General features: G+C 39.7%; 1 protein-coding gene across 1 annotated transcript; it reads left to right on the top strand.

Annotated features, from left to right (window-relative positions):
- The first annotated feature begins 9,949 nt into the window (after positions 1-9,949).
- LOC146987507 (polymeric immunoglobulin receptor-like) lies at positions 9,950-15,717 on the top strand. Its single transcript, XM_085777841.1, has 8 exons — positions 9,950-9,989; positions 11,191-11,472; positions 11,871-12,176; positions 12,278-12,595; positions 13,972-14,025; positions 14,134-14,208; positions 14,517-14,569; positions 15,008-15,717. The coding sequence occupies exons 1-8, from the start codon at positions 9,950-9,952 to the stop codon at positions 15,320-15,322; spliced, it is 1,443 nt and encodes a 480-aa protein (XP_085633967.1). The 3' UTR covers positions 15,323-15,717.
- The last annotated feature ends 3,176 nt before the right edge of the window (positions 15,718-18,893 follow it).

The following is an 18,893-nucleotide window of genomic DNA, read 5'->3' as shown; positions in this document are numbered from 1 at the left end:
TTTTTTCATCTGTGAAATTCAGAATGATAACATTTTTACTTATTTACTCTAACCCTGAATTTCCTGTCCATCTCTACTGCTCCTGTCAAATAAAGACCTAAAACGGCAAACTTAACAAGAAATTGCAGCGAGTGGCATTATTTACTTTTATGAGTCAATCAGTGCTGCAAATTAATTGAGATGAATTGTATCTTAAATAGTTTCAAAAATCACTTTATTTTTATCAATAAGCTACACAAACCAGACAACCCCAGTGACGGTGAAAGGAAGAAAGAGGAAGTTGATAAGACGGGGAAGTAACCTCAAATAAGTTGCTCACACAACAGAGATTGATCGACAGAGGAGCTGTGAAGACCTTGAGTAAAACTGTTTCACTGAGGATTTCAGCACCAATATAAACATAATGAAGAGTTTTCTTCTACTCATCTTCTCACTGATGGCAGGTAAAGACATCAACAGTAGCTTTATGGATATTAGACATCTTAGAGATCTAGAGAACTGCAGCTACCAACAGACTGCACTCCTAAATATGTTGGTGTAACTGGTAATGTACTGTGGTTATGGCGTGTATGGTTGCGGTTGAGGAAGTGAAGGGTATGGCTGTTTATTTACAGAGTATTCTGTTTGTCACAGAGTTACAAATAGTGGTAATGCTGCTGCAGTATGCACAGTAGCAGTCCTACTGCAGAACAATGCTGTATAGAGGCTAGCCAGGCAACAAAGTATAAAAGGCCAAGTATAACTCAAAAAGTCAAAAAGTAATTTCAACAGGGTTAAAGTTAAAATGAATAGTTAAAAACTAAAAAGTTTAAAGATTCACACTGACAGGTTATCAGACTAAAATTAACAGGATAAAATTTACAGGTTAAAACTGAAACTATCGTCTTAAAAACTAAAACTAACAGGGTTGAAGCTTAAAGCAGATATCAGTGGAATGTTTTTGTTAATATAAGTCCTAAATAGTCCTATTTTCCGTCAGCAATCACTTACATGAAGTATTTCAGCCTAAACACGAGTCTCTCCGTCACTCTGCTCTGCTGTAACCCGAGGAGAAAATTTTCCTTGTGGGATACAAGTGTTATCCAATGAGGGGAGAGAACGGCATGAAGGGCTGTGTGTGCAGCCAAGGGATGCGCGTGAATGTGGTGACGTAGCACGAGGACCAATTGATGCCTGACAAGGGCGGGGGCTGCTAACTCATGGTGCGTTCAAGGAAACTCGTACTTTGTGTTTTTCCTTCCTGTGAAGTCATACCAGTTCGATCTGGTACGAGTTCACGGGTCGGAAGTTACGAGTGGCCGTTATAGGGAACTTTCACAGACAACAGGACGGTAAAAACACGAGCTACGGGTTACCTGGAACGCTACCAAGTCGTAGTTGTGACTTGAAGCTGTAACTTACGGTTTCAAAAGCCTGCCTTGAACACAGCATTAGCCGAAACGGCCGTGCCGCTGATATCTGCTTTAAACTGCGCACTTTATTTTCTACAGTTACATACATCATACATTTTTTACTTTGCACTAAAATCAACACTGCTAACTCTGTTGTATATGCTTTTGTACATTACATTTATTTTATTTTCTATTTTATTATGTATAGTTTGTTCTTTATAATCTTATTCTTTATATTCTTATACTATGTTATTGTCACTGTGTGTCTGTGTAATGCTGCTGCTGCACAGTAATTTCCCAGCTTGGGATCAATAAAGTATATCTATCTATCTATCTATCTATCTATCTATCTATCTATCTATCTATCTATCTATCTATCTATCTATCTATCTATCTATCTATCCATCCAAACAGATTAAAACTAAATCAAACGAAACAAACAGGGTTTTAAAAAAAAACCTACAACAGTGTAAAATACTAAAATAAACAGGTTAAAACTAACAGCGTTAAAAATGTAACAAGGTTAAAACTAAAACTAAAACTAAAACACCTTATCAAAAATCCCACTATAAAGGTAACTCTCCAGCTTGTTGGAGAAATTGTGGAAATACAAATGCAAATCATTATCATATTTTTTGGGACTGACGGGTTATTAAAACTTATTGGAAGGAAATACATAAGGCAATACAAGACATTTTGCCCCTGGAAAGTAAAGTCTTTTTTTTTGGAGTAAGGCTTGAAGGATGGCCAAAGAGAGACAAATATTTGTTTAGTATTTTGTTAGTGGCAGACAAAATGGCCCTCACGAGAAAATGGCTTTCACAGGAGAGCCCATAGTGACCATGTAATTTCTACAGGATGGAGAAATTAACTGGGGGATGAATTACAAGAAGGACTTGTTTGTTTCACGTTGGAAGAAATGGATGGACTATATAACACCATGCAGGCCAGACCTCGACTTGTTTAACTCTAGATAATATGCTGTATGTGTAGCAATAACCATATCTCACACGCTGTGTTCATGTTTTTGTTATGTTATTTTATTACTAGAAAAAGGACATTCATGCTGATACTCTGCTAATAATTGAAATGGATGTACATGTCATATTTGTTGCAGAATGTCAATTAAAAAGAAAATAAATAAAAAACTAAAACTAAAAATCAGTTGTTTCATATACAATTACACACGTTAGAGCTGTGCTAATATTGACTATTGATACAAACTGAATTCTTATTGACTGTGCTGCTTTGTCTTAAAAGAAAAAATGACACTGACAATAATAAAAACCACAAACTTCCTGCACTTCCTGCTTCATTAAAGCAGAAGTAAGCGATGCGGTCGTTTTGGCTAACCTCCTGTCAGAGGATGGAGTTAGCAGTCCCCGCCCTCGTCCCTACGTCACCACATGCATGCACATCCCTTGGCTGCACACACAGAGAGGACCGCCCCTTTATGCCGTTCTCTCTCCTCATTGGATAAAGGTTGTAGGATACAAGGAAAGTTTTCTCCTCGGCTTACAGCAGAGCAGAGTGACTGACAGACCCGTGTTTCAGACCAAACACTCTATTGACCCCTTGCACGTGACGTCACGTTCCACTCGCGGTAGCTACGGACGCCATGATGGACGGCAAAAGAACAGTGAACGTCAATTTAATTCAATGGGCGCGTTATAGTTTTGTGACATACCGTGGTTGTAGGGTTTCCCCTCCTTTTCCACTGAGCTGGTTCGAGTGCTGGTTCGGAGCCAGAGCCCGACTAGCACCGGTTCTTTGCTTTTCCACCGCTTAAAAACCGGTTATTGGTTCTTAAAACTGGTCTGAAGCACCAACTCCTTGCTGGTCTAGAGCTAAGAACCGGGGGCTGGCCACTGGCAGCGGGGTTACATGAGCAACAGGACCAGTGTGAAGATATACAGACACGTTATCGATGCCATTATAAGTTCGTTTATCTACAGTGTATAGTCAATGTAAACACAGTTGAAGCTAACTAGCTGAGCTACATGCTGTGGCTAACAACAGCTAACGCTCGTATTAAACATAGCACCGTCACAACGTAGTTGCCGCCGTCGGATCGAAGACGGCTTCCTGTTCTCTTTTATTTTTCAGCCGGGTTTAATCAGAGAATGATCACTAATTATACAGACGTCGGGTCAGGTCTTCAACACCCACAGGTTGGACCAGGTTTTAATTTCCAGGTCTGTTAACTGTAGTTAGCAGCAGCAAAGACAGCAGCAGCAGCTGTATGGGGAGTGTGGCACTGACTGACGTTATAGCTCCTTAGCAGTGGAAAAAGCACAGAAAACTGAGATATTCTACGGCGAATAACAAAAAAACAAACAGAATATTGCAACGGATGAGTAGATATTCTATTTTAAATAAGTGATAATGCTGTGAGGTTGTAGTGTGAAGTGATCGAGCCACATTGTTGGACGGCACCCATACACAGTACATTATCACTGAGCACTTTCTGCCGTCCGTCATGGCGTCGCCTCTCGCGTCACGTGATAATTGTGACGTAGCTGCAAGGGGTCAATATAAGTTATTGCTGTCGGAAGATATAACTATTTAAGACTTACATTAACACAAACATTCCGCTTACTTCTGCTTTAATGTTGCTCTAAATTAAAAAGGTGCTTATTACTATAGACATTTCTGGATTTTGTTATCGTGCCCTGCTTTCGCATTTTACTCAGCCACAACTTGTTCACCACATAATAATAATTCTAACTGACCATCAATGATCGTCTAAAATTTGTCTCTAATAAGGGTTGCTTTTAGCAGTATTTCTGAAATACAGCCGGTCAAAAGATATTCAAAATATACTTTACCGGAAGCTGGAGCTCAGACTAAAAAAACTAAAAAACCTTTGCTATAAGGGAAGAATCAGTCTGTCTTGTTTGCATTTGTTTAAAACAACAGACTAACAATCATTCATACAACTGAATTAACTGATGTTATTATGACTCTTGTAAATATGTTCATTAGTTGTGGCTTAGGTGAGTTATTCCTGCTGATTGCCATTATGAATAACAGCGATAATACGGAAATGAGAGATTGTTTCAGTGTCTCATATGATGTGAACTTTTCTCTCTGCTCTACAGGCTGTGAGGCCCTGTCTGCAGTGAAGGGATGCATAGATGAATGGGCTGAATTCACATGTTACAAAACTAAAACAAAAGGAAAAGCTAAAAGATTTCTTTGGCACAGTGATGAAAGAAATGGACACTTCAAGTTGTTCACTGAAGAACTTACAAAACAAAAGGATGCTGGGGAATATGCCTGTAAATATGACTATAGAAAGCATAATGCTGTGACACAGAAATTACAATCAGGTAAGAGACATCACAACAGTCCAACTAAAAATCATTTTGTTTTGTCCTTTTCAGTGCATGTATCTGCTGTGAAAATATTAGAAATTACATGAGAGAATGTTACATTTTTTGCATTGATTCTGGTTTTTCTTCTGGTATTTTAAGTGAGTTGACAAATCATTTTGCAAAACAGTACAATTTGAATCGATTTTCATAGAGGACACATCACAAATCATGTTACAATAAATTAATTTAATATACAGCATTTCCCCTTTCTGTTTTATTTGCAGACAAATGCTGTCTGAAACCATTTCATCAAACTAAGTCCCCATCAGCTAAAACCAGCATCGCCTGTTATGCCCAAAAAAAGTCCACAGACAGGTCTCTCTGTAAAGAAAGCAACTTCTCTGAGGACAATCCACCAACAGGGTCAAAAATGAGGTTTATATTCACAGTCACCAGCGGTGGCATCAATGTGACCATGAGTGATGTGTCCTCAGAGGACACTGGTGACTACTGGTGTAAACTGAGATCAGAAGACAGAGATCACCAAAGTGCAAAAATAAACTTTAAACTGGAGGTTCAAAGTGAGTAATTAATACCTGCAGCCTGTGATGTTTGATCATATATTAGACTAGAGACATTTTTTCAAGAGTTTTTGAATAAAACTAATGTCTGTCTACAGGGATCCGTTTCTTCACAAGACCCTTGACAGTTGGACAAAACCTCACATACTGGTGTGGTTATAAAAGTCACACAGCTGACAAATTCATTTGTAAGGGAGAAGATCCATCTCCATGTGTACGTGTAGCGAGCACTGCACAGAACAAAAGTGACAATGGGAAGTTTTTCTTGAGTGATGATGAAAATAAGAAGAATATTACCATAACGGTGACACATGTAACAAGAGAAGACACTGGGATATACTGGTGTGGAGCACCAACCTCTGACCCAGTGCGCAGTGTATTCTTCCACAGATTCAACCTGACTGTAGGTGAGTCGTGTCATGTCATAGTGTTGAACCTGGTTTAGATGGCAGCGGCTAAGTGACGATGGCAAATAAACACAGAGCTTTTCCTACTGTCAGATTGTTTTAAATACTGATATGTATTTGTACATATCTTTATTGATTTAAAAGTTAGACAACATTTAATGAGACTGTGTAAAGAGAAACATTTGTGCCAAATAGGATGGAGGAAGTTACAGAGTTTACATGGTTAGATAGATTTTGATGAGATCACATTATTACATGTAAATCTTGAATGCATTTTAATTCATGTGATTTCTTTAAGTTGGACCACCATCAACAGAGGCGCCAACCACCTCTCCTCTTCCATCACCACAGGCAACGACTGAATCTGCTGCCAACAGTCACGGTGAGAGATCGTAAACCTTCTGCAGTATAGTGATGGGTGTATTGCCGTTAGACTCCTCTACACAGATGCTCTGGGTGATTGTGACGTGTCATATTTTATATCTTGCAGGAGGAGTTTTCGTAATCACTACTGTGATCATCTGTGTGGCTGTGCTGCTGCTGTTAGTGCTGATTTTGATCTACATCTACAAACGTAAGAGAGTTATTATCAGTTTTCAGGACATCACACGCGAATACATGCACAAAACCCAATTCATCTACTTCCCTGTCCATAAAAGCCACAGCAGACACACGCAATGCTGTCAGCACTGACTAGACATGACTCTCATATCTGGAGGTTAATCACGTTGACTCATTTCTAGAGGAAACAGTGGTTGTCAAATTCAACTCAATAAAACCAAACCTGAAAAATACGAAATAATCAACAAGTGCAATTCTGTCAGTGGTGGCGGCTGTAAATGAGATGGACAGAGAGGCCACTATGTATGTAATGAGTTAATCCACTTGATGTCTATCTGCACGTTTATTTTTACAGGATTGTCTCGTTCAAAAATGACAAGAAATGGAGAGCCGCAGCCTGTCAGAGAGGTTAGTGTATTAACGTCATGCGTGTCTTTGATCATCTGGAAAAACTGAGTAACGCACAGACAATTCATACCTGGATGATGTGTGACATTTACTGTAGAGTGAAATTTTGAGATCTCAAACGAGCATGGCACTCGGTAAGGCATATACGCCATGCCACTGAGGCCAAACAACCCTACTTTTTTTTTTTAATCCAGGAGGGGGTCTCTCTTAGCCCAGTCCCTATCCCCCCACCAAGTGGCGTGAATCAGTCTACTGCTTTTTACCAAAAAAATGTAGAGTAACGAATATTGTGTTATACTGTGAAAAGTCTACAGTGCTGAGTACAGTTTCTATAATTAATTCTTACTGTTAAACTTGGATATGAACTGTATTTTTTCCTCTTTCCTGAAAGGATTATGTGTATGAAGAGATACAGGAGCTCCATCAGAAGCCAGACACAGGAAATGCAATTAACTCAATTTATGTCACTGCCAACTTTCCCACAAACCCCTCTGCCTCGCTGCATTACTGCACCATCAACTTTCACAAGGCTGGTGGTGAGACACCCAAACCCAGCTCCTCTGGCTGTGAATACTCTACTGTCAAGATCACCCAAAGTCCAAAGACTGTCATTCAACCATCCCCATCCACAGACGATGCTCTCTACTCAACAGTCAACAAGCCACAGCAGCAGCAGACAAAGATCATCCCTGGCAGGAACATCTGAACTCTCCAACAGCTATGGACAAGATTTCAGGTCATTCATTCTTTTTATAGAGACATCCGTCCTGACCCAGGAAACCCAGATATTATACAGATATGATGATATGACAACACTGGATTTGAAGGGATTTAAGTTTTTTGTTGTCATTTATGTATACAATACAAGACTGTCCCTGCTCAGCAGACATTTCTGTCTTACACAGCACAGTACAAGCCTCATCCTGTTGCATGCTTTAACAAATTTCCAAATATTGCGTTAGGGCTGCAACGAGTAGCATATTTTACTATCTGATGTAGAGGGAGAGCGGAGCGGAGCACAGAGCGGCATGTGGGAGGAGAGCGGAGCAGCCAAAGAGAGCCATGTAATCGGACAGTAAAGTAACACACTTTTTATTTTAATAAAACAGCTGAAACAGTTGTCCATGTGTGATATTTTTCCTCACAGATCCGTCCTCAAATCACTCGCAATTAAAAGAGCAAACCCCCCCAAAAAAGAAGGAATGCCACAGAATTAAATTGTCCCGTCAATAGGCTAAAAGAGTGAAAACCTTCTTCTTTCATATTGTCATGAACCTCAAAGACGTGATAAGACAAACACTGTCACAAGCAGTCATGGACAGTAAAAAAGTACATGATCAAACACTACATGATTTACAATTATCTATATTTCATAGACTTGTCATAGGGGTTGCCACTCTCTGCATGACCCTGTATTTGTTTTTGCAATACTGGTGAACATAAAAATAACTATGTAAAACTAGTTCCCACATACCTAAAGCTCAGGTACTTTTCAACTTCCCCCAGCCAGCGTTCATTCAGCACTATCTCAGAAAGTGCATCGTGCGCCACGGATCCCTTCTCCATCCACTCCTTGTCCCTGCCATCAGACAATGGGCCATGGTGACAGGCCTCGAGGGCCCACTCGTGTTCACCTGTGACATGGTGGAGTAAGCCTGTCCACACATCCTATGACAAGAGTAACCCATCAGTATTATTCCTATAATATAACTTTTTCTGGCTCTTCAAGTATTATCATCAGAAATAACACTTGACGTAGTACTTACCAAGAAGTTGTCATAGTTTTCAGCCATTTTGGCACAAAACCAAAAGTGACTGCACACATCCTTGCTCCAACGGAGTAAAATGGAGCCCCTCTTCTTCTGGCTTGCCTGAACACAGTGAAAAATTTAATCCAATCACACAAAATTATTGGTGTAAACATGATTGCTTTGTGGCACATTGACAATGTCTTCAAATGAAATACATTTCATATTACCTGGTGGATCTTTTTTCCTTTTCTTTCCTTGGTTATATGAATAATGAACAAAACAGATGTATAAGTACATCAGTAGCACTCCTGTCCAAGTTAACACATACATTAAAAACTAAAGAGGCCAAATATGAAACTCAAAGCTATGTATTTACTGAAAAGAACAGCTATCTGGGTATGAGCATCGGTACATATTTCGCTCAGATTTGCCATGTCCTGACGAAGTTCGTCGAAAGTCTGGATGAACGCTTCCTTCTCCATGATGACACTGTTCCGCGCAGTTTCTCTTTTGTCGACTGTCACCATAGAGATGATCTTTTTGGAGTGCAGTACTGCACACTGAATCCGGGGCTGTCCATCCGAACCTTCTCCTTTAAAAACAAGTTAAAAATAACATTTTTAGAAATTGCAACACACTTTTTATGCTCACTCTAGTTGTTATGAGACCGAATAATGTTGGTTGTGAAAAAATCTTGGTGTAAAAAGTATAACTTACCCCCGGTAGTCCGACATCCGACATCCGACCACCGATGTTTGCGTTTGTTGTCAGACTTTCTTTTAGACTCCCTTTTTGACGAATCCATCTTCCTCTTCTTAGATTGTTTTGCACTGAAAGCGGATGTTTCCAACCGTGGAATCGCAGTCTTTCCTGTCTGGTCATCCGCCATTGCTACAGACTGGGGTTTCCACCGAAGAGACGTGCGATTCTTTGCAGGCTGAAAACAGAGCCTAGAGGAGATGCAGAGGTCTGCTCTTCTCTCAGATCACTTCATTTACATTATGCTCAGGGTTATTATGGAAGTTTTTGCCCAATATTGCCAAGAATTAGCTGCCAACTGTAGCTTTAATTAAATAGTGAAATAATTATGTTTTTGTTTTTTACATAAAATGTATTGTTGTATTGTAATTATTTATTTGACACATTTAGAAACACATTTAAGTATTTAATTCCAATTTTAGTTGATTAATAACACAATAAAGTAATTATTAAATTATGAAGTTATTTATTTAATTTTGGCACTTTTATTCCTCCTAAGTGTCGCAAATTAATTGAGATTAATAAATATAAAGGATTTATTTCCTTAAACTGTTTCAAAATTACTTTTCGTTCTGTAGTTTGTTTATAAAAAATAGAAAAACCCACTGATGGTGAAAGGAGGAAAGAGGAAGTTGATAAGATGGGGGAAGTAACCTCAGATAAATTGCTCACACAACAGAGATCGATCGACACAGGTAGGCTACTGTACAGAGGAGCTGTGAAGACCTTGAGTAAAACCGTCTCCCTGAGGATTTCAGCACCAACATAAACATAATGAAGAGTTTTCTTCTACTCACCTTCTCACTGATGGCAGGTAAAGACATCGCTACCAACAGTAGCCTTATCGATACTAGAGATCTGATAGGTAACTGCAGAAACCCACAGACTGCACTCCTGAAAATGTTGGTGAAACTAATGCAATGTTTCATTTTTGTTATTTTTATCTTCTTTTATTTTCTTAATGATGTTGTCTCTGCACTTTGTTGTAAACTTCTGCACTGTGTAGGTGTTTGATGACTAATTTTTACTGCAAACAGGTTTTGCCACTTGCGCAAATAAAATAACGCAAATAATAACCTAAGAAATTCACCGTATTGCATCCTGTGGTGAATTGGTATCTATTTAGTATCATTAGTAGCAGTCCCACTGCAGAACAACACTATAGAGGCTAGCCAGGCGACAAAGTATAAGAGGCCAAGTAACTCAAAAAGTCAAAAAGTAATTTCAACAGTTAAAAACAAATACTAACAGATTAATAAAACTAAAGTATAAAACTAAAACGAACAGTTAAAAACTAAAAAGGTTAAAAGACTAACAGTGACAGGTTATCAGATGAAAATGAACATGGTAAAAGCAGGGTTAAAACTAAAACTAACAAGAGACTAAAATTTACAGAGTAAAACTGAAACTATCTCTGTCTAAAACTAAAACTAACAGGGTTGAAGCTAAAACAGATTAAAATTAAATCAAATTAAATGAAGAGGGTAAAAAGACTACAACTAACAGCTTAAAAACCAAAATAAACAGGTTAAAACTAACGCAGTTAAAAACAGTCCATTTTTTTCATATACAATTAGGAGAGAGCGGGGCACGTCTAAGACGGGGTTAGTTCTAAGTGGTTATACAGGGTCCCTCTCAAAATGCTTCTGGACAGTAACTCACACAACTAATAGATAGTCACCTGCCAGTTTTCATCAATATTGGATGCAATTCAACAAAGTTAAATGACAAAGTTCCTTTGTCATACTTGTCTTTCGATTACTGAGCTGCTTGTGTAACTCACCAAATTCAACTATGTATGATCTTATTAATTGTCTTGTCTAAAACAAAACATTGATTTAAATCACGTTACCAACTCCCAGAAAATGTTCGCTAGGCTTTTATAAAATGTCACACAGTGGGGTTCGTTGTAACGCAGTGTTGCAAACCTGATGTTCGTCTGATTATGAATTATACGGAAATGAGAGATTGTTTCAGTGTCTCATACGATGTGAACTTTTCTCTCTGCTCTACAGGCTGTGAGGCCCTGTCTGCAGTGAAAGGATGCATAGATGGATGGGCTGAATTCACATGCAACTATACTAAAACAGAAAAGGATCCAATCATAACAAGCCCAAATGGGGAAAAAAGAGGGAAGGGAAGCACTGGCAGACATTATTCGTACTATGATGAAAAGAACCACCTCATGTTACACATTCATGACCTTAAACTGAAGGATGCCGGGGATTATACCTGTAAATCGAACAGCAGAGAACTTGTTGTGAAACTGGAATTACAATCAGGTAAGAGACCTCACAGTCAAGCGCATTACCAGTCCAATTAAAATAAAATAATTTTTTTTGTCCACTTCATCGTATGCATCTGCTGTGAAAACATTAAAAAAACAAATAACCTAATTATTTTTTTCTGGTTACACACTGTTGTTGCACTGAGTCTGTGGAACCATCAAGTATTTTTCTACACAGACGGTGACCTTCTCTGCATACATACAGATCATGTCCTGCATTTCAGGTTGTTGACAGAGGAGCCACCACAGAAACACTAACCGAGATGCACAAAATGACTGAAATAACAAAATATGTTATAGTCATAAAAAAGCAGAATAAATACATGAAAAACAACCGTGTTAATGCCTTCAGTATTCACATACAGATGAATTTGACAAGTATCATTTCCCATTCTGTTTTATCTGCAGACAAACGCTGTCTGAAACCGTTTCAACAGACTGCATACACATCAACTAAAACCACCATCACATGTGATGCTGCAGAGGACAACAAGTCCATTATCAACTTTCTCTGTAAAATGAAAGGCAACCGCTGTGAGGACATTTCATCAACAGGGTCAATAGAGAGGTTCAGATTCACAGAAACCAGTGGTGGCTTCAATGTGACTATCAGTGATGTGTCCTTAGTGGACGCTGGTGACTACTGGTGTGGACTGAGATCAGAAAACAGAGCTCTCCGAAGTGCGTTCAGACAAACTAAACTGGAGGTTCAACGTGAGTAATTAACACCTGCAGCCTTTGATGTTTGTTCTTCATATTAAGACTAAGAGGTATTATATATTATATTTTTGATGAAAATGTATGTCTGTCTACAGAGATCCGTTTCTTCACAAGATCCTGGACAGTTGGACTAAACCACACATACTGGTGTGGTTATAAAAGTCACACAGCTGACAAATTCATTTGTAAGGGAGAAGATCCATCTCCATGTGTACGTGTAGCGAGCACTGCACAGAACAAAAGTAACAATGGGAAGTTTTTCTTGAGTGATGACAAAGAGAAGAAGAAGATTAACATAACGGTGACAGATGTAACAAGAGAAGACGCTGGGATATACTGGTGTGGAGCAGAAACCTCTGACCCAGAGCGCAGTGTATTCTTCCACAGATTCAACCTGACTGTAGGTGAGTTGTGTCATTTCATAGTGTTGAACCTGGTTTAGATGGCAGCGGCTAAGTGACGATGGCAAATAAACACAGAGCTTTTCCTACTGTCAGATTGTTCACTTAAAGGGATAGTTCACCCAAAATTCAAATTTCACTCATTATCTACTCACCCTCATGTCGACTAAGGGCTGGGAGAAGTTTCAGAGTCCTCCGTGGCTTCTCTGAGTTACAGGGGGTCTCGGCGTAGCAGTGCATGTCCATATAACGGTTGCAAATGGATACCACTTTTCTTCGTAACAAAAAGACACACCAAAAAACATCCAAATACCTCCATGCTGCTCGTATGTTTGTTACAAAGAAAAGTGGTATCCATTTGCAACCGTTATATGGACATGCACTGCTACGCCGAGACCCCTTGTATAGGCTTGGGCGGTATCCAAATTTTGATACCGTCAAACTTCCTCCACATTTTACCACGGTATACGGTATTACCGTGACTAATTAAAAATGATGACGTAAGTGGCATTACCAAACATTGGCTTGTGTCTTCACCATTCAGAAACTGAATACTAGGGCTAAACATTAGCAGACCAAAATCTCATTGGTCGATTGGTCGCAGGAAAAAAAAGAAAAAAAACATTTGGAGCCCTGTCTTGTCAAAATTAAGTCAAAATCAATATGACCGAACTGTATATGAAAGGCTATAGGGCTTTTATTTTGAAGGGCCAGATACAGGAAGTCATGACACGCACTCGCTGTTTTTACACGGCACGGCAGGTCCGGGGGGGGGGGGGGCGGTGTAAAAGTAGGCTAAAACATATTAAGCTAACTGAAAATTCAACCACACATAAGTGCTACTGGTCATATAATCAATTTTAGACATTAAATTACTTTTATTTAATATTTAATCCTTATCTCCTGTATAAGTGCATTGCATTTTTTCATGACGGTATTGAAACTGATACCGTTGCTATTTTTAAATACCTGCAGTATATGGTATTACCGTAATACCGCCCAAGCCTACCCTTGTAACTCAGAGAAGCCACGGAGGACTCTGAAACTTCTCCCAGCCCTTAGTCCACATGAGGGTGAGTAGATAATGAGTGCAATTTGAATTTTGGGTGAACTATCCCTTTAAATTTCTGTTTTAAATACTGCTTTATTTTTACATATATTTTATTGATTTAAAAAGGTTATTTAGACAACATTTAATGAGACTCTGTATTTTTGTTTCCAAAACAAAGAACCATAGATAGAAGTAGAAACACTTGTGCCAAATAGGATGTTTTTGCTTTCCTTTGTAAGGAGGAGGTTACAGAGTTTACATGGTTAGATAGATTTTGATGAGATCACATTACTACATGTAAACCTTGAACGCATTTAATTAATGTGTTTTCTTTAAGTTGGACCACCATCAACAGAGGCGCCAACCACCTCTCCTGCTACCAACAGTCACGGTGAGAGATCGTAAACCTTCTGCAGTATAGTGATGGATGTATTTCCGTTAGACTCCTCTACACAGATGCTCTGGGTGACAGTGACGTGTCGTCTTTCATATCTTGCAGGAGGAGTTTTAGTAATCACTGTGATCATTTGTGTGACTGTGCTGCTGCTGTCAGTGCTGATTTTGATCTACAAACGTAAGACAGTTACTTTCTGTTTTCAGGATATAGCTAACCCATGCACAGTCTACAGTACTTCCCTGTCCATAAAATCCACAGCAGACACACCGATGATGTCAGCACTGACTAGACATGACTCTCTTACTCATTACTCAAACAGTCGTAGTCAAATTCAATTCAGTAAAAACAAACCTGAAAAATACAAAATAATCGATGAGTGCAATTCTGTCAGCGGTGGTGGCGGCTGTAAATGAGATGGACAGAGAGGCCACTATGTATGTAATGAAATTAATCCACTCGATGTCTATCTGCATACATTTCTACAGGATTTTCACGTTCAAATGCAACAGGAAATGGAGAGCCGCAGCCTTTCAGAGAGGTTAGTGTATTCACGTACTGCATGTCTTTGATCATCTGGTAAAACTAACACAGACAATTTATATCTGGATGATGTGTGACATTTAGAGTGAAATTTAGAGATCTCAAACAAGCATGACACTCGGTAAGGCAACAACATGTCTGTCTAGTTCTTATTAGTGATCCAGGATCCCCCTCTATCCACACCTGAATGTAATGGGGGGTCTCTCTTAGCCCAGTCCCTCTCTATCCCCCCACCAAGTGTGGTGTGAATCAGATCAATTTACTGCTTTTTACTAAAAATAATGTACAGACACACAGGTAAATATGTAACGAGGTAGATCACATAATGAATATTATGTTACACTGTGAAAAGTCTACAGTGCTGAGTACAGTTTGTATAATTAATTCTTACTGTTAAACTTGGATATGAACTGTATTTTTTCCTCTTTCCTGAAAGGATTACGTGTATGAAGAGATACAGGAGCTCCGTCAGAAGCCAGACACAGGAAATGCAATTAACTCAATTCATGTCACTGCCAACTTTCCCACAAACCCCTCTGCCTCGCTGCATTACTCTACCATCAACTTTCAAAAGGCTGGTGGTGAGACACCCAAACCCAGCTCCTCTGGCTGTGAATACTCTACTGTCAAGATCACCCAAAGTCCAAAGACTGTCATTCAACCATCCCCATCCACAGACGATGCTCTCTACTCAACAGTCAACAAGCCACAGCAGCAGCAGACAAAGATCATCCCTGGCAGGAACATCTGAACTCTCCAACAGCTATGGACAAGATTTCAGGTCATTCATTCTTTTTATAGAGACATCCGTCCTGACCCAGGAAACCCAGATATTATACAGATATGATGGACCCTCTTGGGTTCAATCCCAATGATTAGGATTTGAAGAGATTTGTTGTCAAGTATATACAATACAGTCAAAGAAACTGTCCCTGCTTAGCATAGCCTGGACTGGGGTGTAAATGTGGGTTTATATATCAGAAGGCTGGAGGAGAAACGGATGATGAGAAAAAGGGCTCTTATGATGATCACCATGTCATGATCAACTTTAATTGACAACCGACAGGCCGTGGTACATTATACCACAGCTAAGGGGCGTTGTTCGGCCCAACGCAAAGCAGAGGAACAGATCCCCCTGTGTGGTAGCCTCGCGGTGGTAGGTGCTAGTGGTGGACAGCTAGCATCCGCTGCTAGTAGCCGCTGTCAGTGCCCGATCCGTACCCGGAACACGATCCGTTCCAGACTTCTGCGCATGCGCCGTTTTACAGCATTAGCTTCAAAGCTATGCTAACTGATAGCCTAGCAGTAGAGCAGCTAAAAGTCCGCCGTAGCGTTGTTAAAACGTCACTTTATTAATTTTAAATATTTTTTCATGCGAGAAAGTCACAGTTTAGAGTCCTAATCTGTGGTCAGTTTATCCAACTGACGTCTGTTTGGAAGTTTGCTCCGAGGTTTTGGGAGAAGTGCAGAGCTAGCTGGGAGCAGAGCTGGGAGCATAGCTGGGAGTAGCCACCGGGAGCTAACGTTAGCTCGCTGCTCGGCTCATCTCAGAGGCAGCAGCCGGCCGGCTGAGGGGATCGACCGGTCACCCAGACGTCGTCATGCCAGTGGAGAAAGCGAGCAGATTAATTTAATTTATGGTCTCATTGATTAGTTTGTGTAAATGAAAAGTGAAGCTTCAGGAGGAGCTGGTCAGAGGAGCAGTGCTGACTTGCTGCTGTCTGTATGTGCAGAAATCACCACATTTACATCAATAAATAAATGTTTTACAATTAACTGATTGGTCTACATTACATTTAATTTAATCAGAAATAGAACAGAGGGGAATTCGTTGCGACGTGCTTGTGTTTTTCCTCATAGAACGTCTCTGTTTTCATCCATATCCGCGGTGTCTGCCGTAAACTAAAAGAAGGGGGGAAGTGCGCATGTGCTTGCATGTGCGTGCGCATGCGCAGAACGGATCTGGAACGGATCGTGTTCCGGGTACGGATCGGGCACCGACAGCCGCTTCCACGCTCACCGCCATAACTCTCGTCCTGACAACTGCTGCTGCCGTCAGGGGCAGGAGGCTGCACAGAGCCGAGGCGAGGGCCCCAGTCTGAATGTTGTGTTTACAAACTGAACAAACCTACAGTGCTTTAAGCTAGGAGATTGTTGTCATTTCTCAGATGCAGAATATGTTGTTAACAGGCGCAGCTGTGATATACGCTCATTATACCACAGTTAAGAACCAATCAGATGGCTTGAATTCATCTTTCCTTTTTTATTATTGCCATATAATGCTTGACTGTGTCTTTTATAACACAATTAGTTTTAGGCAAGGCAAGGCAATTTTATTTGTATAGCCCGTTTTTACAAACAGTTTGTCTCAAAGGGCTTTACATGGCATCATAACAACATCCTCTGCCCTTAGACCCTCACAGTGAATCTGTGTTTGTGTCAACACAGAGACATTTCTCTCTCACCACAGTACAAGCCTCAACATCCTGTTGCATGCTTTAACAAATTTCCATAATACTGCGTGTTATGTTGTAGATAAGTATCTTCCTTCTCAAATAACAGGCAGATGTGGTTGTGGTGTCTTTACATTCTTTCGGGTTTGTGAAATAGATTTTGCATGAAAATTAAGAAAGCACTGTTAAGAGACAACAATTGCCCGTCTAATAATAAGTCCATCATCAGTCCATCAGAAAAGCAGCAAGCTTGTACCAAACCCCACAGAGATGTTCAGAGCTGTTTTCACTCCAATGTGAGTGAAATAGACGAATACTGAATAAGGCTTCAACTCAAGGTTCACTCACTTACTCGTGCACCAACTGACACATTTTATTCTACTGATCATGAATAACTAGATTTGCAAAGGACATAAATAATATACTGTGTTTTGTTCACTTCAGCCTGCAACATTAGAGGGCAGGGATAACGATTTAGGATTTTCTCGCGGTGGAAAGTTTCTCTACACCGTTTTTTCAAACCACAGGAACCAACAAATCTTTTATAGCACTTCCTCATCTTGCCTTGCACCTGTATCTGCGGTTTCTCACTTGACGCCTCCGCTGGGGTAAGACCAGAACTTTCTGGTTAATGAGTGCGTATGCAAGCTTACTTATGATTAGTTTTCAGTCATATTGCATGGGTGGGCCTCCCGGAAATGAAGATGTTGATGATAATGTCTGTACACGTTCACAAACTTTGTTCAGAGGTGTGCAAAAAAAAAAAAAACAGAATAAAATGCCCACACTTTTATTGCTACGACTGCATGAGTATTATAAATCCAACTTGTGTGTGTGTGTGTGTGTGTGTGTGTGTGTGTCTCCACCTCTATTCTGCTGGCACAATACTACCAAAGACATTTTAATTCAAGTCAATAAACTCAAGATTAAGGGACACTTACTGTGTAAAAACCAGCTGGGATGGCTCCTAAGCTCCTCCATGGACAGCAGCAGGTATCTCTCTCCACTGACTGCCCTCACAAAGAGTTTAAACATGAAGAAAGAAACCTGCATACCATAATGTATAACTGCAATTAATTACCATTTCAACAAACAAAAACAATTAACAGGCGTCATTTTTCAAGCACCTGAAATGACCTCAGAGTTTTTAACTGGTAAGCTAACAACTAGCAAAAAAAACAAAACAAAAAAAACATGGCCAGACCACAAGAATATCAGTTTCACGAACTATTGAAAACTGTCCATTAAATTCCGCATTTTTAAATTTTATTTATTTATTTATTTATGTTTTGCATAATGTCAAGTTTTGGTTATAAATTCAGACAACAGAAACTGATGTTAACATGAAGCTAACATCGAGGCTAATCTAGCACAGGAAAAACAAAACAAACACTCACCAGCGAAACGATTTGTCTTCCATCGCCTCATTCACTACAGCACTAGACACGACGCGGCCATTTCAGAAATAATTTCTATGAATTAATAAACTCTTACTCTTTTTCTTTTATCCAAGTATCACCCACATAAACTACTCGGATTCACTCTCTTTGCCCTGACGTCACTTCTCCCACGAGGTGGCCCAGGTGTGTTGCCCCCCGGCCTCAGGTGTGTATTTCCATAATTAATTAGTATCACTGGTCAGACACACGATATCAGCTGATTCCTGCTGCCTGTGAACTTCCAATTAACATTTAGTGTCTGTGTTAAAAAAAAAATTATATTTGTGCAATGATTAAATTTTAACGCCCCCCCCCCCCAAAAAAAAAAAAAAAAAAAAAGATATACGAGGGAAAACCGAAAACATGTAAAAGCAATGTGTCCATTTTTTAGTAACCTTTCAATAAATGAAAGTCAATTGAATATTAAAAA

The sequence above is a fragment of the Trachurus japonicus genome, chromosome 5, assembly GCF_045865225.1.
Source record: "Trachurus japonicus isolate A0001 chromosome 5, Traja_1.0".
Lineage (NCBI taxonomy): Eukaryota > Metazoa > Chordata > Actinopteri > Carangiformes > Carangidae > Trachurus > Trachurus japonicus.
The sequence above is the reverse complement of the archived record's forward strand: the minus strand, read 5'-3'. Positions and strand labels throughout refer to the sequence as shown.

Coding starts and splice junctions, on each gene's coding strand:
- LOC146987507 (XM_085777841.1), top strand. CDS start 9,950: ATGAAGAGTTTTCTTCTACTCACCTTCTCACTGATGGCAG. Junction 12,177..12,277: donor AACTAAACTGGAGGTTCAAC/GTGAGTAATTAA, acceptor GTCTGTCTACAG/AGATCCGTTTCTTCACAAGA. Junction 14,570..15,007: donor AGCCGCAGCCTTTCAGAGAG/GTTAGTGTATTC, acceptor CTTTCCTGAAAG/GATTACGTGTATGAAGAGAT.